The 24,338-nt window shown below is 44.2% G+C and overlaps 1 protein-coding gene across 1 annotated transcript in view; it reads left to right on the forward strand.

Moving 5' to 3' along the window:
- Positions 1-24,338, forward strand: part of KIAA0319 (KIAA0319 ortholog) — a 68,537-nt gene that overhangs the window by 8,947 nt on the left and 35,252 nt on the right. The window contains 10 exon segments of the mRNA XM_042937771.1: positions 2,099-2,158; positions 5,302-5,399; positions 5,484-5,620; positions 5,622-5,671; positions 8,479-8,571; positions 10,039-10,127; positions 11,215-11,320; positions 12,382-12,478; positions 13,911-13,996; positions 13,999-14,035. Of these exon segments, the coding sequence (XP_042793705.1) occupies positions 5,391-5,399; positions 5,484-5,620; positions 5,622-5,671; positions 8,479-8,571; positions 10,039-10,127; positions 11,215-11,320; positions 12,382-12,478; positions 13,911-13,996; positions 13,999-14,035 (704 nt within the window). The 5' untranslated portion in view covers positions 2,099-2,158; positions 5,302-5,390.

Consider the following 24,338-nt stretch of genomic DNA (forward strand, 5'->3'; position numbering starts at 1 on the left):
ATTAAATCCTTTCACATATCTTGTCAGGTTTCAGTCAGGACAAACGGTAAATATTTCTGGCAATACTAATCAACCCCATGGGCCTCAGAGGGTGTAAAAAAAAATACTATCTTCAAAAACTCCAGAGTCACTCCCAAAGATCAATGCCCAATGGCCTGGATTTAGAAAGAAAGGGACACTGTGAAGTTTATTCTCTTTCTCCACCAGGCACTACACTCAGAGATCCAGGAGAGCTGACTCTGGGAAGAATCGTCACCCTTAGCTGGTTTGTCCAGTTTTCCGGGGTCCCATCTGTAGATGTGGTACTTAGCACAATTTGGTAAGATTTGTCACTAATTTTTAATTTCCCTTGGCCGTTTAAGGTAGCACTTTACCAGAATGTAAGAGTTTTGTCAACTCTGGGAGGGTCCCCTGTGGGGCCCTCCTTTAAGAGGTGATATCAAGGTGTCTGTAAGGTCATTAACTTGGCCGACTTTTGTTTACAGTCCTGTAAAGGCAATGCAGACATAAGACTACTAGAAAGAGGATTTAAAGGAGGGTAGAGGGAAGCAGTAAAAATTACTTACTTAATTTTGTAATAACCTTTCACAGTGAATCTTTGAATGAAGCTATTTGGGAACTTTGAACCTTTGTGGAGGCTTCTGCCTGCCGATTAACAAACGTATCCCAGCCTGTTTGCTTCATTTGGGAATCCTGGCTGCCAAGTGCACTTCTTAAGTGATCTTCTCTAACTGGAACGTTCCTCGTAACAGCCAGCGCGATTCTAGGTGGTTTTAGTAAGATGTTGCCGTTTGTAGAGATGGCTTTGGCTCCCGGGACTGCCATCCTTTAGACGCAAGATAAGCAGGTGCGCCAGAGGTCACGTGCCTAACTCTTCAGAATGCAGAGAGCCCTTGTCTGTCCGCCAGCCTTCACCTGACACGACAAGCAAGCCTGTGCGCCCGAATAACGTGCAGTCACCGAGTGCTGTTACCGTGTCCTGGCCGAGAGAAGTCCTGCGCGCACCTCCAACGTTTCCCAGCGTGGAGTCTGGGCGGGGGAAGGGGTTGACTCGGCAGGACCCCAACAAACGGGGGCTCCGGCTGCCAGCGCCAGCGGCAGCGCCCGACGCGGACTGTGGGGACAGAGCCGAGGACCGGGGTTTCCAGTCACCTGGGGGATTGTGTCCACACTGCTGGCAGTTCCCCCATGTGGAGCGAGTGATTTCAGACAAACGGGGAACTTTGGAAAGCAAGTGAGATCGGGAGCTCAGGGCAAGGAGGGCAGAGCCCAGGACCGGGAGGAACGTATGCAGGGCCCTTGGGAAAGGCAAGAAAGACAACTCAGAAAGGGGCTCACGGGCGCCACGCCTGTGTTTCTCGTCGTCCCTGAACGCCTTCAGAAGTGCAGTTCAGAGCCCTCCGTTCCTGGGCCAAATCTGCTAAATTACGACAATTCAACTGAGGAAGTTTCTGAGATCTAACTGACCTTATCGAACGATTCATGAATCGGGCAGCACCCTATCCGGCAATAGAAAGGAGCTCTGAGGAGCTGTACAAGAAGGAAGGCTTTTGGAGGTAGAAGGGGGAAAAGAATGGGTTGTTCCACGCTAAGGTAACTTACCAGTGGTGGACAGGCAGCTTACCTATTGGTGTTGACCAGAACATTCCAGACTGACGGGTTAAGACTACATTCCTGGGAGGGTTGTAACTACAGTTAGGTTAGGTATTAAGTCTTGTTTGGCTGATGTGGGGCTTAGTGCAAGTGACTGCATTGCCTGCTATTACTTTTCAAAGTTTCTAGATTTTTCTGAACTTGTAATTGTCTTAAAATGTTAAAAGCTTCCAATTGAAAAATAATCTGAAATTACCAAAGATTAACCATGTTCTTCTATCACTAAATATTAACACAGTTTACTTTCTTTTATGTTGCTAAGTCTTTGATTTTATAGCTTCTATGGATGGAAGTGTGTATTAAACGTGGCTCATTAGTTCTTTGAAGTTGGTTATGTTAAAAGATAATTTTGAAAGAAAGGTACAGTCATGAATTATACAGATATAAAATGAACATGCATTAGCTTTTATCCTAGTCATTAATCAATGTTGTATTGTTTTACAAGAGAATCTGAAGAACAGAGGTGGAGAACATTGAAATAAATGTGCAACTGGAGGCCAGACTGGTTCGTATAGGGGAACATCTGTCTATAAATAAGTTATTTTGCATTGTTATAAGTCACCTCCAACTGATAGAGTTGTCAAATAGCTGAAATACAAGAAAGACTAGAATTAGATAACCAAGAGATCCTTTAGACAGTGTTTTATTTTCCACTGAAATACAGATTTTGCCCTACTGTCACATTATGTGTTTTTGAACCGAACTGAGTCATAGATAATCCTTGAATTAGTGTTGATAAACATTATTTCTGCAGCATAAGACATAAATAATTTTATTCTGCCGAAGTACAAAGTTTGGAATTAATGACGAAACCAAAGATTTCTTCCCTCACCAAAAACGTATTATAAATAGTACAATTGTATTTAATATAGGCGCCAAGAAAATTCCATGGGGAAAAGAATAGTCTCGTCAACAAATGGTACTGGGACAACAGGATACTCCCATATGAAAACGAAATTTAGACCCCTACCTTAAGCTACATAAATTAACTCAAAATAGATTGAAGGGTATCAGAATATGTGACCCCAAAATATGTCTCTTTGGTAAAATGATTATTTGAACTGATTATATTTGAGAGAAAGCACTAAGGAGAGAAGCTCTAAAAACAGTAGAATTTATTTGTAGTCCCTTTTGTAAGGGAAATTTACATTTATAAGGGAAATCTCCATTTGTTAAGTGTCTCTTCCTCTGAACCAGGAAGAGAATGATTCCAAGTCAGTAGAAACTCTTACCCTTGGAGAAGGAGGGGACTGAAATCTGTGTAACAACCTTACCTTTGTTTTCAGTGTTTTTCAAGGTAACCTGTCATAACTGGCCCCCCACCTCCAACATCTCTGTCTTCGGTCAAAAGGTCTCCTCGTTTAAATAATTTAGGACCATTGATCTTTAGGGAAATGCAAATGAAAGCCACACTGGGATACCACTTACCCAGTGTGGCTAGAATAAGACAAAAAGGGAACAAGTGTCAGTAAGGACACACAGAGATGAGAACCCTCAGGCATTGCTGGTAGGAACTAAAATGGCACAGGCACTCTAAAACAGTCCAGCAGTTCCTCAGAAAGATAAACAGAGCCTTACAAACCTTAGGACCCAAACCCCCTTTGAACTGCTAAGTAATTACCCAAGAGAAGCAAAACACTTGTACATGCAAAGACTTGTGCACAAATGTATATAGAAGCATTATTCACCAAATAGTGCAACCGAATAGGAAAATTCAAGAAATTCGAAACAAGTCAAGATTAAATTCGTAGAGGATAAATGACATTTTCTGCAGTGTTGTTTTCAAGTGGGCAAGACCAGACAGATGCACCTAAAAGAAGTTGTTTCAAAGTAGTTAAGGGTAGAAAAAAAGAAACAAGAGCCATTCAAGGATCCCGTTGTCCAGGCTAGGCTGTAATGGGGGCGTGGGGGTGTCCATTGTTTCCCTGGAGGATCCATTTTCTTTGGGTGGGGTGTGTCAGAGAGAACCTGAGTACCAATAACTTAGCCAGGAGTTCTCTGTGAAGGTCATGGAGAGGGAGCCAGGGAGTGAAAGCAAAAAACCGGCTTGCTCTAACAGCCCAGAGAGGCAGCATGGTGGAAAGCTGATTGTGTAGACAGGAGGGAGGGGAGGAGTTGTAATCCCCCTCAGCCATCCCCTGGTTACTGGGAAGCCTTTGACAGGTGCCTTAATGTTTCCGACCACTGTCTGTAGACTCCATTCTTTATTTCAACTTGGTAGTGACTTGGTAAGAGGCCCCACTGCCATGTGCTGGCACTCTGGTCGCAGGGATTCTGAACTTCGTACTACTGTCAGCACAGATGTGAGGCCCAGCCTCCTATATCAGCGCTCCCTTCCACACCTCAGTGCCTGAAACCTCAAGCTGAGCATCTCAAAATTAGACCCTGTAGGGATTCAAAGTATCCAACATGGCACTTTGGCATATTGATTATTTTGAATTGATGGTACCTGGGAAAGTGCCGTGCAAGAAGAACACCGCCCCCACTGTGGTCCCCGAAAGCAGGCCGGAAGTCTGCCATGGGCAAGGTAGCCTCCCTGTGCCAGGAGGGGAGAGGGCACCCTTAGCCCCAAAGACGGGGATTTAGAGAGAGAAGACCGTGCTGGAGAAGCCTGTACAAACACACCTTGTTATTACTTCTTCACCATTAACTACCCCAAGTTCAAATCCCTTTGTCCTTTCAGTTCACAAATCTATTGTTTCTTTGCCTAAAATGTATTAAACTTCCTGTTTTGTTCCCTTCTTTGCACCTCCTTTCTTTCTTGGGCACCTGGGCGTACGTCTGGCACACAAGACTTCAATTTGTTTTTCCTCTGTTAATCAGCCTTTTTGTTACGGGGAGTGGAGGTATCGGGCAGAAAGGTTGGAGAGTAGGAGGGAGAACTTTTTCCTTCCCTGTAACCCACTACCTAGTTTTTAGATGTTGGTCAGTTGATTTTGTCTTGGTCTGATCAATATATTTAAAATTTTATGCTTCATCTTCTTTCAGCCTTGGTTCCTGAAATTTGTTGTTGAAGGGGTTTACCAGTTGCCTCGTAATATCTGAACTGTATGAACTAAAGTATCTAGTAGTTAGTTAATATCAGCAGTGAAGTCAGTTATCTGGTGCCCAGTCACAAAATGTCTCTGTCCTTACTTTCCTCAACTGCAGAATAGACACCAGTTTGTGATTTCAGTAAATACCTGAGGTCCCCTCCCTGGTTTATATTGGTCTTACAGCTTTTCCTTCTGTGGATTTCTCCTGCACCTCCCCCGTTGGGTCTCCTGTGTTCTTAGCCTGACTTTTACTTACCTGGACCCTATAGTCACTGGCAGTTTAAGCTCAGAAAATAATTTTGATATCATTTTATGAGACTTTCCCCTCTGGCACATAATGTTTAATTTAAAAACTTTAGGTTGGCTAACTTTAACTGTAACTTTAAGTTACAGTTTATGCACATAGATGGTATGACTAGAGATCATTTACTCTAGAAGCCTGGTCTTTGAATGTTCTGATTGTCTTCAGTTACTGCCTTGTTGAATAGTTCGGGGGCTGTGGAGGGTTTTTTTGTTTTTTTTTCTCTTTTCATCTTGAGTGATTTTGGGTGTGCATGTTCACTTACAATAATTGTCCAACCCACAGTTTTCTTTTTTCTTTCATTTTTAATAGATATCAGAGCATATTTGAAAGAGATGGTGTAGAATTCTACTGTTGTGTGATATCAGACATGGTTTTTCCAATGCCACTGAATCCAATTTATGAGAAAGGTCAGTGACGTTGTATTGCTTGACGAGGGCAGCCATTTTTGTTTTTTCTTTCATAACAATTTGTCTTTGTAATTGATCTCCTAGGTTCTAATGCCTTCCCGTGATCCTCCTCCAGCCAGACCGGAGTTGTGCCCAGCCTCCACAGAGAAGAGGCCGGTTCTGGCCCCCCCATGGAGCACGGAGCATAGCACCCCGAACCTTCCCACTAGCGTCGTCCCTGGCATCCACCCCATCTGAGCCACCTGTGTCTTCCACCGCTGCTCCCAGGACAGGTAGCAGTACTGCTCCTAGTACAGCCGGAAGAAAAGTACAAAAACCTGCTGTAGGAGAGTCGTGACAGCTTTAAAGTTTACTCGTTCCCCCCAGGCGCATCGTTGAGTGTGTCCTAGAAACGGTGCTTACACACCAGGCGTGAAAAGATGAACACACGCTGTCTTTTCCCTCTGTGATCTACAGTGCAGGAAGTGAGACTGACAGACAGGGAGGTGGACGGTTTTCCTATCACCTGGTAAGTGCTGTGACAGGCAGCTGAGGGAGCAGGGGAGGCACCCGGCCTGCCCTCTCAGAAGGGCCGGGAAGCCTCTCCGGAGGCGGTAGCGCCAGGGTAGAGCCAGCCGGCTAAAATGGGGTCACTGCGTTGTTCGGGTCAAGGTGGCGACATGTGTAATAATAGCGATGACTGTTCAGTGAGCACTTAACCGAGCGCTGGGAACCATGCTTAGCATTTCCTGCCCATCACCTCATTCGTTGCCTGTGGAAGAGAGCAGAAGTTCAGGGGGGCTCAGGCGACACTTTGGGAGAGCTGTAAGGAGGCCGTTCTGGCGGGAACTGATTTACGTGAATGAGAGGGAACCAAGGTGTGAGTCTACAATGGTGAGCAGGGCAAGATTTTGAAAGATCTGTAATCTGTGCTAAGGAATTTGTGCTTCATTGGTAAGTAGAGAGAATCTCTGAATGACTTTAGGCAGGAAAATGAAATGATCAGATTGTTTCAAGAAAGTAGTTGACTGGAGGCAAGAAGATCCCTGAGGACCGGAGGGAGTGATTGCAGGGCTGAAGAGAAGAAACCAGATTCGAGCGGTATCAGCTGGAGTCAGTGGGATTTGACGAGTGGTTGACCGGCAGGATGAAAGAAGCAGGACCCTGAGACCGATGAGCGGCTGAAGACGAAGCACCAGCAGCCATTGGCATAGAGGTGACTACCGCAGGCTTAGGGCCCAGATCTGACCTTCCAGGGCGGCTGGTGGGTGAGCTAGGGAGAGGCCTGCGAGGAACTTTGGAGACCTCCCTTCTTTAGGAGTTGGAAGAACAGAAGGAGCCTACAGAGAAGCAGGACGTCAAGAGAAGGGCATGGACAGCAGGAAGGAAAGAGAGACTTCTAAGTAGGAAGAGGTCATGAAAGAGCCAGAGGCCGCAGGGATCAGGGCGAGTGCTGAAAAGCTCCCATGAGATTCCCTAATAAGGAAGGTGTTAGAGACCTTGTTTCCTAGGCCATTCTGTGGGCACTGTACCCTGGGGTGACCCTCTCTGCCTGTTCACTTACTTTGGTCCTCGGCGTCAGTAGACAGGAAGGTAATGGCAGAAGAGAAGCTGTGTGGTATATTGGAAAGGACACCAGCTGGGAATTAGGATCCGTGGGTTCTTTTTTTTTTTTTTTTTTTTAATGTTTGTTTATTTTTGAGAGAGAGAGAGACAGAGCACAAGCAGGGGAGGGGCAGAGAGAGAGGGAGACACAGAATCTGAAGCAGGCTCCAGGCTCTGAGCTGTCAGCACAGAGCCGTACGCAGGCTCAAACTCACGACATGTGAGATCATGACCTGAGCTGAAGTCGGTGCTTAACTGACTGAGCCACCCAGGCGCCCCGGGATCTGTGGGTTCTAATAGCACTATTGCATGGAACTGCTGGAAGGTTAGACGAATTGATCATTTTAAAGCCCTTGGGACCGTGCCTGGTACAGTGTGATCTGCTTTGTGTGTTTGTTGAAGTAAATACATTTAAAATAATTAAGTTTTGGTGGCTCTATTTTTACTAATTATTCGTACAACCTTGAGCAGTGTAATTACTTTGCCTTTCTAGGGCTCAGTTCCCGCGTCTGTAACATGATAGGTTTAGACCAGTGTCCCCTCTGGGTCCACAGTTGCTTGACTTTCAGGGCAAAGAATCAGTAGAAATGATGGGTAAGAGGAGATCCGCAGAGAAGCTCGGGAGGCGCCTGCAGCTGGTGCAGGAAGGTACTGAAAGGACTGGGTACTGACAGACAGAAGAGGAGCAGATTGAGTGAGCCACCCATCCAACGCCTCCACGTACCTAAGATCTCTAAAGAGCACTCAGCTTTAAAAAAAAAAAAAATCTTCGCTTTTCTCCCTGTGACATCCTGACATCTCTCGGCTGTATTTTACAAGTGAGATTAACGTCCAGTGGCGTCTCACCAATTGAATACATCAGTGTTCTGCTGGTTATGGAGATGGTAAATGAACAGTGTTCTGAGTGCTGATCTAGTGGGTAAGTGCTTTTGATGAGAGTGAATGTTCCTGCTGCCTGAGTTAGAATAGCTCTTTCATATGGAGGTTGACCGGGTTTACTCTTAAAAAGGTTCCAAGAGCAAGGCCGTTAGCGACAATTCATGAGGCTGCTATCAGAAGAACTGAGCGGTGTGTGACTAATGATACAGAAACACTCATGATTACACTCCATTTTTTAATAAAAACAGCACATACCAGGGAGGTAAGAGGAGCTTGATGGTAGGAAGGAAAATAGATTCCACCCACAGTACCCGACCTGTTCTGTACAACCTTGTTATCCAACACCGTGCTCACTCATTCCAAATCATTATTTTCTTCAGCTTGTCAACTCACATAGATGGCTTAAAATTTACGAAGTCTGTTCTGCAACAGAATGTGAGTCATGGCTCAGTTCCTAGCCAGAGGAAAAAAGTGTCTTCGATAAATCACAGGAGGAACTATTAGAAAAATATATGTTATTTTATCTTGTGGCTACTAAGAAATAATCTGTTGCAGGGAAGCAGTATAACATCACTATCATATATAAAGGAATGTACTATTTCTAACCAACTTTTAGTGAAACAACTGGTGTTCACTGGAGATAATCTAATAACTTTACCAGAAAATGAAGTTGAACTGAAGGCTTTTGTTGTGCCAGTGCCTCCCGCAGGTGAGAGTTTGACTTTCCTGTGTGACCCCAGGGGCCCCTTAGCTGGGTTGCTCTTAACTGGTCTTTACAGGTACTTTACAGCAGGGATTCATTTTCACAACACTGTGTGAGGTCACGACTGAAGGTTTGGGAGTCGTGGCGAGGCTTTGGTGGTCATAAGCATTGAACCTTAACTGAAGTAGTTGAGGGGCGCCTGGGTAGCTCAGTCGGTCAAGCGTCTGACTTCAGCCCGGTTCGTGATCTTGTGGTCCATGAGTTCAATCCCCGCGTCGGGCCCTGTGCTGACAGCTCAGAGCCTAGAGCCTGCTTCTGATTCTGTGTCTCCCACTCTCTCTGCCCCTCTGCCGCTCATGCTCTGTCTGTCTGTCTCTCTCTCAAAAATGAATAAATGTTAAAAAATAAAAAACACCATACTGAAGTGGTTTAAAATGGAGGAAGAGTATGGGAAACTCATATAGGACACACCCCTTAATTGGTCCAGACGGAAAGCCATGCATTACTGAAGAGGCAAAGCAAGAGACGTGTTAGAGCAGGAGAGGTTTCCACATCCCAGAGTCCAACCTGTGGTAACCCCCTGCGGAGAGGGGGCGGAAGGGGGCACGAAGCTGTTTTCAGCTACTGCGGTGTGGGCAATGGAGCTCTGAGGTACTCAGGATGCCTCACACCAGCTCTTCCAAAAGTGTTTCTCAAAATGCCCTTTCTTCTGCTTGTCCTATGCCCTACTGTTCAGCAAACATGGGAGCCATCCCTCTGACCTGTCAAAGACATTCTTTCTTAAGGTATATTCGTTCGTAGGGTGTTGGAGGTTTCTCATTCAGGTTAGTCCCTTCATCTTTCCCCTGCCCCCATCACATATGGGTCAAAATTTAAACAGAGATGATAATATTTGGCATTTCCTTTAATCCTGTTACTGAGATACTTCGTACTTGAACTAGCATCTCACTGTGGGAGACAACTTCATCTTTATACAGAAGAGTTTAATCTGTTTCTACGTCCTTCAGTAAACCCCCGTGAAGGATGAAACAAATGGAAATCTCCTTGCCTTTTATTAAAAGGAGAAAAAGTACAGTGGGTTATATACTGTGTTGAAATCTATCTATCTATCTATCTATCTATCTATCTATCTACGTATCTATCTTTCTATGTATCTATAGTCACCCTGAAAAGAGAGGAAAGTCATCAAATGCTAACTATGGGATCAGGGAGACTTTTTTTTCCTTTTTCTTTTTTTCTACTTTCCACATTTCGTGAATTTTCTGTAAGCTGTGTGTTTCCCTACTAAAACAGAAATTTTCCATTAGAAAGATAGAGAAACTTGCTATTTCTTAGTTGAAAGCTGGTTTCAGGATATGTCCGGCATCTCTTCTGCTGGAATTAGGGCCGTCCTGTCCTTTCCTCTGCTCAGATTGTATATAGTAACTTTTCAGAATTTATGACTACTCACTCGTATTCCTTTTTTGCTCTCAGAGGCCACGTACAGCTATGAATGGAGCTTGCTAAGCCACCCGATAGACTACCGAGATGAAATAAACGAAAGACACATGCAAATGCTTGATGTCTCTCAAATAAGTACCTGGAGACTGGCCGGATATGACAGCACGCCACAGAATTCAGTTCACACTTGAGCTGCTGAACCCTGAAGTCTGTTTTACGATTGAGATCAGAAGGAGGATATAAATGAGTCAAGTCACAACCATGTAGATGGGCAGATGGTGAAATGTCAGAATCTCTGTTGAGGTTAAAAAGCCTGTGTTCTAAGTCTCCCTCTCTTGGTAGAGGTAGAGGCATTCTGGTCATCTCTGCTCCGCGAGCAGCCACGTTTCTAGAACTGCCAGCGGTTTGATTCCCGCACACGGATACTTTGGCCATCACGTACTGCTCCAAGATGTCAGCACCTCACGAGAGGAAACGCGCCCCCTTCCTGGCCCGGAAGGATGAATGAACTGCCTCAGCTGCTAGAGGATCTGGTTTCCCACCTGTGATTATCTCGTCCTTGTTCGAGAGACCGCACGGCCGTGGGTGCTGTGCAAGCTCACGTTGGCCTCGAGTCACTGGGCATGGTTCCTCTGAGCGTGGCCCCCAGACTGCTGATGGCCGACTCACCAGAGCGAGTAAAAAGGCGTGATTCCCTTGCACACGAGTTTAAGAACTGCCCCCCTCGGCCAGCCCCCCTCACTTATGCCTCGGTACAGCCCGGGAACACCTGTAGCTCAGCTGCAGGCCTTTCTGGGGGGCAGATGGCCTCTTCAGTGCGACGGGGCACAGGCTTCACACCTGTGGCCATGTCTGCAGGGCTCCGATGAGGCTGTGTCCTGAGCCCCTGTGCTGTACTGACTTCAGGAGGAATGGCTTCTCGGATAGTTTAGGATTTTTTTTTTTTAAGTATATTTATTTTGACGGAGAGAGAGAGAGAAGACACGAGTGGGGGGAGGGGCAGAGAAAGAAGGAGAGAGAATCTCATGCAGGCTCTGAGCTGTCAGCACGGGGCCCACCGTGGGGCGTGAACTCACAAACCATGAGATCATGACTTGAGCCGAAGTCAAGAGCCGGACGTTTAACCGACTGAGCCACCCATGCGCTCCAGTATCTTAGGACTTTTGAGGCAACGGTCCCATTATGTCTTTTGAGCGTTTACCTGTGTAGCTTTTATTTCTGTTGCAGCTGTCAGCAGGACTTGACGCGTTCAAAGTAGCAGTTTCCGGTGAAAATGCCTTTGGAGAAGGATCCGCCAGTGTCACTGTTCGGCCAGGTAGGCCCCTGTAGGAGAATGGCCTCGTGTCGTACAGGTGTAGCTCTGTTTTTGGTGCCCGAATAAAATGGTAATGGATTTTTTATTTTTACATTTGGCTCTACTATAGAGAAAATAAGCGACAACGATGTGGTGTGTTTTTTGGTTTCCTTTCTCTATTCTGTGCGATTCTCAGTACTGGCTCAGCTCTGCCATTTAAGGCTGCCCGTAGGTTTCTCTGTCCGGCATTTGCTCCGGTCACCCCTCCGCCCCCTTCCTCATGGCTCCGCCTTACCTGCCGCGGAAGGCTTTTTCGGATAGAGTCGGCTGAGCCCCCGAGGGGTCCGGGGAGGCACGCGGTGGGCTTTCGGGCTGCCACCCGCCCCCGGGCCAGTGCATCTGTGTGAATTAGAGACAGGTGGCCCCTCTTCCGGGTGGGCCACCTGTGTGCCGGCTCTGCCTCCCAGCCGTTCCCCCAGGGGCTCAAAACTCCCCCTTGTCGGAGGAGCCGGAACCGCAGTCCGTTGCTCCCCTTCGGCACCTACGGTCCACGTCGCGCGATGAAGCCCTGGGTTGTTACTTCCCAGGTTATTACCTGGTTATCACCATGTCCCCTGAGCCGGGACTCAGCCTGCAAAAATGTAAACCTGCACACAAGCTGCTAAATTGACCGGAAGGTTGCAAAACTTGAGGAAGTACTCTCCACAGCTGAGGCCTGTGGGCCAGACACCTTCCTGACAGGACATTTATAACCAACTTTAAAAAAAAAAAATTTTTTTTAATGTTTATTGACTTTTGAGAGAGAGACAGAGTGTGAGTGGGGGAGGAGCAGAGAGAGAGAGAGAGAGAGGGAGACACAGAATCGGAAGCAGGCTCCAGGCTCCGAGCTGTCAGCACACAGCCCGACGCGGGGCTCGAACTCACGAACCCTGAGATCATGACCTGAGCTGAAGTCGGACGCTTAACCGACGGAGCCACCCTGGTGCCCCTATAACCAACTCTTAAAAAGCAGACGCTATACTGGGGTTATGATATACACACACATAGCAGGCTCAGCCAGTGTCCCTTTCTCTGTCATACAGCCAGAAGAGTCAACCTGCCCCCCACGGCAGTGGTTTCTCCCCAGATGCAAGCGCTCACCCTGCCTTTGACGTCAGCCTTCATCGACGGCAGCCATGGGTATCTGGGACAAGTCACGGTCTCTCCGCCCCATGGGCCGCGAGGTTTATCGGTGCTCCTTGTGGAGGCCGGGAGACCTCGCACACCAGTGTGGATGCGTGAGCGTCTTCCTCATGGGGCATGTAGCTCCCAGCCCTTCAGGTGCCTCGTCACGGCCTTTGTCTCATGTGTGTCTCACTTGCCTGTGGAAACTTCTTCGGGGCCCAGCCATTGGATTTGGAATTAAAGCCATTGTCAGCACATGTCCTTTTGACGTAGCGAATGAGATGAGCAACAGGAAAATCACTTTAATGCACACAAGAGGGGTTGCCTTCGTCCAGGGTGGGTTGTGTTGTGTTAATTCAGTCAGAGTTCATTCCTTTTCTTACACGTGGAAGGGGCCCCTGTGTGACTACAGGCATTCGTGCAAATGACAGTGGATGGTAAACATCCCCTACGTTTGACAGTACGTTCGTATAGGTAGATCAAGATATAGGACAGCGTATGACAAAGTATGATCAGTCTCAGCGTGACCGGTATTTGCATATGTGTGCAGTTAATCACAAAGCTAATACCAGATCCTGTGAAGAATAGATCCTTGGTTGTTGGAAGGAGAGTACTTGTCAGCCGCTAATGCTGTTCCATTTTGCAAATACACAGAATTCCCACTGACGTGATCATTTGTGTCTATTCAGATATCACTATCCACATTTCCCTCTTCACAACCTGAAAAAAAAGCATATTTCAGATGAAACTATTTACATGAGGACATGTGCTGCATTTTGATTTCTCTAATTCAGGACGACTCAGGTACAGGAAACTGGGATTATTCGTGTGTCGCACCAACTAGTTCTTTCTTTAACTGAATTAAATGCAGCTGACTCCCTTCCGGGTCTAAATGTCTGTGATTCTGTGTGGCCCGTTTTGTTTTGTTCTCTTTCGAAGCAGAAATGGGCAGTTTTCTTATAAGGTACTACCTTTCTTTGGATTTACACCTCAATGATTAGGGTTGTAAAAGGTGTCTCATAAAGTACGTATAAGTGTCTCTTAGTTCTTTATGAATCTGTCAGTTCAGATACCTCTGTCAGATCATCAGAAGGGTATCATGTTCTAGGGTGGGGTGAGTAGAAAAAGCATTTCAGTGTGCTGCATCTGTTTGACTCCTGTTTTTTTTTTTTTTTTAAAGCAATAGCACCTGTCAGTGTGTTTTTTAAGATTCACAACCGAGCGCAAACAGCCCTCTCAAATCTGGTGGAAATTCGGGAGAACAACAGTGATGATAGTCCAGGGAGAAGAAGAAATCCCCCTGGTAGCACATAATACACGGCCATTGATTTCTGTGTAATTATGCGATTTCATACAAAAACAAATTGAAGTATGAGGACTGTAAATTACAAAATTGTACGGTTCTTGCATTTCATTCTAGGTTTCACTTTTAAATCTTTCTAGAAAGTACAGACGACATGAGAATAGTGAGTTATCGCTGGGAAGGAATTAACGGCCCCTTCAGAGAGGAGACCCCCGCCAAGTCCCCCGTCTTAGTCTGTCTAACCTTGTTCCCGGAAACTATACTTTCAGGCAAGTGGTTCCCCCACCTTTACTGTGCTTTCTCATACTTATGTGTTGAGTAGTTCCTTGGATCGATGCCTATAAAATATACTGTGCTGCTTCTCATTTCAGTCGTGAGGCGAGGTGGATTTGGTTTCCTTGGGGGTTTTGGGTGGCAGCGACTTGAGACTGAAGTCCTCACTGATGGATGTGTATTATAAGTGCTGGCTTGTTGGAGACGTTTGGTTTTGGTTGTCAGGAATGGTATGTTGCTGGCATATTTAAAAAAATTTTTTTGTAATGTTCATTTATTTTTGGGAGGGAGATAGAGTGTGAGTGGGGGAGGGGCAGAGAGAGAGAGGGAGACACAGAATCCGAAGCAGGCTCCAGGCTCTGAGTTGTCAGCACAGAGCCCGATGTGGGACTTGAACCCATGAACCGCGAGATCATGACCTGAGCTGAAGTCGGATGCTTAACCTACTGAGCCATCTGGGCGCCCCTCACATCTTTTTGCTGTGTCGAGTTCTGTAAGAGAAAGTTTGTGTCTTCAGAGTCAAAGTGAGGCAGCGTATGATTTATCTGTTTTCTCTGTTTCTTTTCATAACTCATATTTTTTATTTTTTTAAGTGTACTTATTTTGAGAGAGAGCGTGCACGCATGTGCAGGGGAGGGGCAGAGAGAGGGAAAGCAGGCTCCGGCGCCGTAAGCACAGAGCCCAAAGTGGGGCTTGAAGTCACAAACTGTGAGATCATGACCTGAGTCGAAATCAAGAGTCAGACACTTAACCAACTGAGCCACCCAGGCGCCCCTGTGATTTGTTCCTTTTTATTCCTGAGTACTATTCCAACATACGGATGTACCACAATGTATTTATCCTTCCATCTAGTATGGATAGTATGAACATCTGTACTGTTTACAGCCTTAAAAACATTTTTTTAATTTTTTTTTATTTTTGAAGGGGAGGGAGAGACCAAGCGTGAGCTGGGGAGGGGCACACAGAGAGAGACACACACACACGCGCGCGCGCACACACACACACACACACACACACACACGGAGACACAGAATCCAAAGCAGGCTCCAGGCTCCAGGCTCCAAGCTGTCAGCACAGAGCCTGACGTGAAGCTTGAACCCATGAATCGTGAAATCATGACCTGAGCCCAAGTTGGATGCTTAACTGACTACGCCACCCAGGCACCCCAGGCTGTTTACAGCTTTGAGCTATTACAAATAAAGCTGCCATTAATATTTGTTACAAGTCTTTGTGTGGACAGATATTTTTATTTCGGGGGGGTAAGGCATCCAAGAGTGGAAAGGTCAGGTTCTGTGGTGAGTTTAAGTTTAGTATTTTAAGAAATGGCCAAATTCTTTCCTGAGGTGGCTGTAGTATTTTACAATCCCACCTTCCGTGTGTGAGTTCCAGTCTCCACATCCTCACCAGTACTTGGTATACTTACTCTTTGTAATTTCATCTAATTTGATGGGTGGTAGTGTCTCATTATGGTTTTAATTTGCATTTTCCTGATGGCTGATGATATTAAGCATATTTTCAGGTGCTTATTGACCATTCATATAACTTTTTTTTTTTTTTTTTTTTCAACGCTTTTTATTTTTGGGACAGAGAGAGACAGAGCATGAACGGGGGAGGGGCAGAGAGAGAGGGAGACACAGAATCGGAAACAGGCTCCAGGCTCCGAGCCATCAGCCCAGAGCCCGACGCGGGGCTCGAACTCACGGACCGCGAGATCGTGACCTGGCTGAAGTCGGACGCTCAACCGACTGCGCCACCCAGGCGCCCCCATTCATATAACTTTTTAAGGTTTTTTTTTTTATTACATTTATTTGTTTTTGAGAGAGAGAGTGAGACAGAGTGTGAGCAGGGGAGGGGCAGAGAGAGAAGGAGACAGAATCTGAAGCAGCCTCCAGGTTCTGAGCTGTCAGCACAGAGCCTGACGCAGGGCTTGAGCTCACAAACCATGAGATCATGACTTGAGCCAAAGTTGGATGCTCAACCGAGGCGCCCCCATTCGTATAACTTCTTTTGGGAAGTATCCTTTTCCTATTTTATTTTTTAAATACCCTTTTATTTTTTTTAAGTAAACTAACCCCAATGTGGGACCTAAACTCATGACCCCAAGACCAAGAGTTTCAATGCTCTATTGACTGAGCCAGTCAGGTGCCCCTCCTTTTCTTATTTTGAAAATTGCATTGGGGTGTGTGAGTGGTTCAGATGGTTGAGGGTCCAACTCTTGATTTTGGCTCAGGTCATGATCCCAGGGGTCATGGGATCAAGCCCCGCATGGGGCTCTGCGCTTAGTGTAGAGCCTGCTTGAGAGTCTCCCTCTGCCCCCTCCTCTGTTCACACTCACGCACACGTGCTCTCTCATAAATAAATAAATAAATAAATAAATAAATAAAATTGTAATTTTGTTCCTATTTAGTTGTAAGAGTCTATACATTCTGAAGTAGTACGTTCATTATTTTGTTTTATTTTATTGCATTATGTTTATTTATTTTGAGAGAGTGAGGGAACAGAGGAGGGGCGGAGACAGGGAATCCCAAGCAGGCTTTGCACTGTCAGCGCAGAGCCCGATGCAGGGCTCAATCCCATGAACCATGAGATCATGACCTGAGCCGAAATCAAGAGTTGGTTGCTTAACTGACTGAGCCACCCAGGTGCCCTGAAACAAGTTTATTATTTTATATATGTGTTGTGGATATTTCCTGCCAGTATATGACTTTTTATTAATCTTTCAAAGAGGAAAAGTTTTGAATTTCTATTAGGTGTGATTCATCAATTTTTTTTTCTTTTTTTTCATGCTTTTTGTGTTCTGTTTTAAGTAACCATTGCCTATCCCAAGACTTCAAAGATTTCCTATGGTTTTTTTCTAGAACTTTTGTAGTTCTAGCTTTTATATTCAGATCTAGGATCTATTTTGAGTTATTTTTATGTATTGTGTGATATTTTTGAATGTTAAATCAACCTTGTGTTCGTGGGTTAAATGCTATATGGTCATTATATCCTTTTCATTTAGCCTTAGATTAAACTTACTACTATCTTGCTAAGGGTTTTTTGTCTTCATGAAATGTATTGGTCTATGCCTTTCTCTTCTTGCAATGTCTTTCTCAACTTAGGGTCTGAGGATCACACTGGCCTATTAAAACAAGCTGGCTAGTGATCCATTCCTTCTTCTCTTTCTGAAACATTTGTGAACAACTGGTGGTATTTCTTCTTGAATATTTTATAGAAATCACCGGTAAAATCACCTGGGCCTGGAATTTTCTTTTTGGGAAAGTTTTTCTGGTTTTGTTTTAAATGGATGCTATTTATTATTTTTTACATGTTTATTTTTTGAGAGTGAGAGAGTGTGAGCAGGGTAGTGGCAGAGAGAGAGGGGGAGAGAGAATCCCAAGTAGGCTCTGTGTTGTCAGCACAGAGCTCCACGTGGGGCTCAATCTCATGGACTGAGAGATCGTGACCTGAGCCAAAACCAAGAGTCAGATGCTTAATGGACAGAGCTACCCAGATGCCCTTCTTTTTGGAAAAGTTTTGGGTAACAAATGCAGTTTTTAAAATAGTAGTAAGGCTGTTTAGGTTTTCTGTTTTTGTTTTTTTTTCTTGTGGTTTGCGGTAAGTTGCATTTTTCAAGAATTCTTCCTGTTCCATCTAAATTGTCAGATTTGTTGGTTCAGGGGCGCCTGGGTGGCTCGGTCGGTTGGGCGTCCGACTTCGGCTCAGGTCATGATCTCACGGTCCGTGGGTTCGAGCCCCGCGTCAGGCTCTGTGCTGACCGCTCAGAGCCTGGAGCCTGTTCAGATTCTGTGTCTCCCTCTCTCTCTGACCCTCCCCTGTTCATGCTCTGTCTCTCTCTGTCTCAAAAATAAATAAACGTTAAAAAAAAAAAATTAAAAAAAAAAAGATTTGTTGGTTCAAAGGATTTTATAAGTATTTTCATATTATCCTTTCATGTCTGTAGGGTCTGTGGTGATAACCCCATCTTCATTTCCACCATTGGTGATTTGTGTTCTCTTTTCTTCTTGATCAGTGTGATTAAGGTTTTTGTTAATTTTGTTTATATTTTCAAACTAATTATTAACATAACTAGAGCTTTGCTTATTTTGTCTGTTTTTTAATTTGTTGATTTCTGCTCTTATCTCTACTATTTCTTTACTTCTGTTTACTTTGGTTTACTTTGCTCTTCTTATAAATTCTTAGACCAGAATCTTGGATCATTCATATTAGATCTTCCTTGAATGTCTATAAAGCTTTTAAAACTATAATTTTCCTCCACTATTTGCCTGTATCATAAACATTTTGGTTTACTACATTTTTAAGATCTCATATACCACTTTAAGAATCCAATGATTTCAAAGAAAGAGCATATACTCATACTTCTGTGAAATCCATCCATGGGTCTATCAATGCATCCATATATTTATAAATCTTCTGAAGTCTGACTAGGATGTTTTAAAAAATATTTTTTTAATGTTTATTTACTTTTGAGAGAGACAGAGACAGAGTGTTAGTGGTGGAGGGGCAGAGAGAGGGAGATACAGAATCTGAAGCAGGCTCCAGGCTCTGAGCTGTCAGCGCAGAGCTTGACCTGGGGCTTGAACTCATGGACTGCGAGATCATGACCTGAGCTGAAATCAGATGCCCAACCGACTGAGCCACCCAGTCACGCCAGAGTCTGATTAGGTTAAGAAGCTCCCAAGCATCTGACTGGATTCATCTCTGGAGCATTTTAAATTGTTTGTATGTTGTGAAAACTTCTGTTTTGGTCTATTTGTAATATCAGTTTAAGAAGCACTCTACTGCGTTAGTATAGCTATCATTTAAAAACTGGAAAATAGCACGTGTGGGTGAGGATATGACGAAATGGGAGCCCTTGTGCATTGCTGGTAGGAGTGTAAAGTTACGCAGCTGCTTGGAAGACAGTTTGGCAGTTCCCCAAAAGAGTAAACCTAGAATGACCGTATCTGCAGTCTCACTTGTAGGTATGTACACCCAGAAGAATTGGCAGCAGGATTCGTACTTGCATACCATCTTAGTCTGTTTGGACGATTACAGCAAAAGTACTAGAGTCTGGGTGGCTTAGAAATGACAGAAATTTGTTCCTCATAGTGCTGGAGGCTAGGCAGTCCAAGATTAGGGTGCCGGCAGCTTGGGTGTCTGGTGAGGGTCCGTTTCCTCGTTCATAGACAGCCACTTTCTCGCTGTGTCCTCACATGGCAGAAGGATTGAGGAAGGGGTGAGGGAGCTCTCTGAGGTCTCTTTTACAGGGGCACCGATCCCATTCTCTGCCCTAATGATCTAATCACCTCTTGAAGGCCCCACTTCAAAGTACCAATCACATCAGGGTTAGGTTTCATCATACGAATTTGAGGCGGGAGACACAAATATTCAGTCTGTAACATGCACCGATGTTCATAGCAGCATTCCTCATAATAGCCAAAAGGTGGGACAGCCAAAATGTCCATCCACAGATGAAGGGGTCAGCAAAATGTGGTACACGCATATAATGGAATATTATTCAGCCTCAGAAAACGAAATTCTGACATATAGTATAACATGGATGAACATTAGGTGAAGACATTAGGTGAAGTGAATGAAGCCATTCAGAAGGGACAGACAATCCCACTTACATGAGGTAGAGTAGACGAATTCATAGAGATAGAAAGCAGAATAGTGGTCGCCCTGGGCGGGGGGATGGGAGAGGGGAAATGTGGAGTTAGTGCTTAATGGATACAGAGTTTCAGTTTGGGATGATGACAGAGTTCTGGAAATGGATGGCCATAGGGATTACACAATAGTGTAAATGTACTTAATACCACTGAATTACATAGTTAAAAATAGTTAAAATGGTACTTTTTATTTTATATATTCTTCACCATACTAAAAGAGACAAAGAATGACAGACAGACAGACAGACTTAGCTAGTTCTGAAAGCTTATTTTATTTTATTTTTTATTTTTTTTTTTTTTCAACGTTTATTTATTTTTGGGACAGAGAGAGACAGAGCATGAACGGGGGAGGGGCAGAGAGAGAGGGAGACACAGAATCGGAAACAGGCTCCAGGCTCTGAGCCATCAGCCCAGAGCCTGACGCGGGGCTCGAACTCACGGAGCGCGAGATCGTGACCTGGCTGAAGTCGGATGCCTAACCGACTGCGCCACCCAGGTGCCCCTGAAAGCTTATTTTATTATTAAGAGTGGATCCCGAGGAATCTGTAGGCTCTGTGAAGGCTGGGTGAGCAGCCACATGGGGCATCCAATGTTCATGTGTGTCTGTTTTTTTTTTTAAACTTTATTATTTTTTTAGAGCAGTTTTAGGTTTTATAGTAAAATTGACAGGAAGGTGCAGAGATTCTCCACATGCCTTCTGCCCCGACCTATGCATAACTGCCCCCATCATGAACATCATTCGCAAGAATTGTATGTATTTTACCCAGGATGAGTCAACACTAATATATCCTAATCAGTTGAAGCCTGTAGTTCAAGCCTACAGCCTTAGGGTTCCTTCTTGCTGTTGGACATTCTGTGGGTTTGGACAAATGTGTAATGGCAGATGGCTATCATAATCTCATACATCGATATCGCGCAGGTATCTATCGTGTTCTCTCCCCCAAAATCCTCTGTGCTCCACTAATTCATCTGTCTCCCCTGCCCCCTCTCTGGTAAACACTGATCTTTTTACTGTCTTCATAGTTTTGCCTCTTCCAGAATGTCGTATACTCAGAATTGTGCAGTCAGTAGCCTTCTCAGATCGGCTTCTTTTACTTCGTAAAGTGCATCTATGGCTCTTCTTTGCCCTTTCATGGCTTGATAGCTCATTTCTTTTTAGCACTGAGTCATATTCCATTGTCTGGATGGACCACAGTTTATTTCTCCATTGACCCAATGCAAATAAAGCTGCCATAAATATCCATGTACAGATTTTCGTGTGGACTTAAGCCTTCAGCTCCTTTGGGCAGATCCCAAGGAGTGTGAGTGCTGGATCATACGGTAAGAATATGTTCAGGTTTTGAAAGAAACCAGCAAGCTGTCTTGCAAAGTGGCTGGACCTTTGGCTTTCCCACCTGCAGTGAAGGAGAGCTTTTCTACACCCTCACCAGCACTGGGTGCCATCAGTGTTTCGACTTTGGCCATTCAGACAGGTGTGTGGTGCTCTCTCATTGTTGTTTTAATTTGCATTTGCTCCCATGAGGACGTGAGGTGGGGCCTCTTTTCCTGTGCCTGTTTGCCTTCGGCACGTCTCTGGGGCGGGGTCTGTGTGTTTATTTTTAGTTTACCCCCTTGGCAAGGCAGTCACAGCTTGATCCAGAAGAGATACAGGGTTTCAAGAGACAAGTTAATAATATACTTGTTATATATACAAGTTAATATATACAATATATATACAAGTTAATAATATACTTTTCTTCTTATGGTAAGAATAAAGCAGGGGTGCCTGGGTGTCTCAGTTGGTTGAGCATCCAACTTCGGCTCAGGTCACGAACTCATGGGTTTGTGGGTTCAAGCCCTGCATTGGGCTCTGTACTGACAGTGTGGAGCCTGCTTGGGATTCATTCTCTCCCTCCCTCCCTCCCTCCCTCCCTCCCTCCCTTCTTCCCCCTCTCCCTCTCCCTCCCCCCTCCCCCTGTCCCTGTCCCACTCTCTCTCCCTCTCTCAAAATAAATAAATAGGGGCGCCTGGGTGGCGCAGTCGGTTAAGCGTCCGACTTCAGCCAGGTCACGATCTCGCGGTCCGTGAGTTCGAGCCCCGCGTCAGGCTCTGGGCTGATGGCTCGGAGCCTGGAGCCTGTTTCCGATTCTGTGTCTCCCTCTCTCTCTGCCCCTCCCCCGTTCATGCTCTGTCTCTCTCTGTCCCAAAAATAAAATAAAAAACGTTGAAAAAAAAAATTTAAAAAAAAAAATAAATAAATAAACTTAAGAAAAAAAAAACCTTTAAAAGAGAATAATGCACATTTGCCATAAAAATTTTTAAAAACTCATCATGTATCTATAATTAGAAAGAAAAAATATCCCTCATAAGTCTGTCTGGAAATAAACACCCTTAACTGTATGGCATTTATGTTTATGGTCTGTTTTCTGTACCTACATGAACTTAAAACATTTTTTTTCTTATTAGATCAAAATGTATAGGATGTTTAGAAGCTATCTTCTAGATTTTTTTTTTTTTTTTTTTTTTTTATGTGTGGATTACATGCACATGGAGCAAATCTTCCAGGATTTTCTGGACTTGTTTAAATTTTTTTTTTTTTAACGTTTATTCGTTTTTGAGAGACAGAGACAGAGCGTGAGTGGGGAAGTGGCAGAGAGAGGGAGACACAGAATCCAAAGCAGGCTCCAGACTCCGAGCCGTCAGCACAGAGCCCTATGCAGGCTCAAACTCACGAAATGTGAGATGACCTGAGCTGAAGTCGGGTGCTTAACTGACTGAGCCACCCAGGCGCCCCTATATTTAATGAAAATTTAAAAGTTTTATCTTTCACATCTAAGTTTATACTGTTGTGAGAGCCAGTCTAATTTTCCCCATATGGATAATCAGCCAGTTGTCCCAGTACCGTTTATTGGCCGGTTGGGCATATCTTTTCCCAGTCTGCAGGTCACAACTCTGTCAATTTCTCCCGCGTGTGTGGGTCTGCATTTGGATTCCATGTATCATGAATGTCCACGTCAGTAAATATTCTGTAACATCATGTTTGGTGCTGTGCTGATACATTGTATTTTATTAATTGGGCCCCGTTACCTTTTGGGATGAGCACTGGGTGTTGTATGGAAACCAATTTGACAATAAATTTCATATATTGAAAAAAAAAAATAAATACACAAAAAATAAAGAGAAAGAAGAAAAAAAAGGAAAGAAAAAAAAATTGGGCCCCATTATTCAGTGTTTGGGCTAACATCCTTATAGTTAAATTTAGGAGTACAAGTAAAATCTCCGGTCAGAGTCCTGTATGTTTTTAAGGAGTTTGTCATATGTTGCCAAATCATTGCTTACTTTTATCTGAGGGTTTTACTAAGGTAGACTTGTGGGAGAGCTTCATCATATAAAACCTTGTGGGAACTTCAGAAAAATTATTATTAAAAGCCTTTCTCTAGCACTTATTTGTTGGGATAAAATTTATATATAGTGAAATGTCACTTTGCAAGGTACTTTTGATTCATTTTTTTTTCAAGTTTTTATTTAAATTGTACTTAGTTAACATAGAGCACAATATTGGTTTCAGGAGTAGAATTCAGTGATTCAACACTTACATACAACACGCAGTGCTTATCACAAGTGTCCTTTTTAATACCCATCCCCCACCTAGCCCATTCCTTCCTCCCCCTCCATCAACCCTTAGTTTGTTCTGTATCGTTAAGAGTCTCTTATGGCTTGTTTCCCTTTCTTTTTTCCTCTTCCTTCCCTTATCTTCATCTGTTCTGTTTCTTAAATTTCACATATGAATGAAACACATGATACTTGTTTTTCTCTGACTGACTTAAATGGCTTAGCATAAAACACTGTAGTTCCATCCACGTTGGAAATGGCGAGATTTCATTCTTTTTCATGGTTGAGTGGTATTCCATTGTGTATATATACCACCTTTTCTTCATTCATCAGTTGGTGGACATTTGGGCTCTCTCCATAGTTTGCTGTTGTTGATAATGCTGCTACAAAGATTGGAGTTCAATTGAATCTGTATTTTTGTATCCTTGAGTAAATGCCTAGTAGCGCAATTGCTGGGTCATAGGGTAGTTCTATGTTTTACTCTTTGAGGAAACTACATGCTGTTTTCCATGGTGGCTGCACCAGTTTGCATTCCCACGAACAGTATGAGAGGGTTCCCCTTTGTCCACATCCTCACCAACATGTGTGGTTTCTTGTGTTGTTAATCTTAGCCATTCTTATGGGTGTTAGGTGATAACTCATTGTACTTTTGATTTGCATTTCCCTGATGATGAATGATGTTGAACATCTTTTCATGTGTCTGTTGGCCATCTGTATGTCTTTAACGAATGTCTTTTCACATCTTCTGCCCATTCCTTAACTGGATTATTTATTTTTGAGGTATTGAGTTGATAAGTTCTTTACAAATTTCGATACTAACCCTTTACCAGATATGTCATATGCAAATATTTTCTCCCATTCCGTCAGTTGCCTTTTAGTTTTGCTGATTGTTTCCTTCACTGTGCAGAAGGTTTTTATTTTGATAAGGTCCCGATAGTTCATTTTTGCTTTTGTTTTCCAGAGACGTGTTGAGTAAGAAATTGCTGCGGCTGAAGTCAGAGAGGTTTTTGCCTGCTTTCTCCTCTAGTATTTTGATGGCTTCCTGTCTTATGTTTAG

The sequence above is a fragment of the Panthera leo genome, chromosome B2 (genome assembly GCF_018350215.1).
Source record: "Panthera leo isolate Ple1 chromosome B2, P.leo_Ple1_pat1.1, whole genome shotgun sequence".
NCBI lineage: Eukaryota > Metazoa > Chordata > Mammalia > Carnivora > Felidae > Panthera > Panthera leo.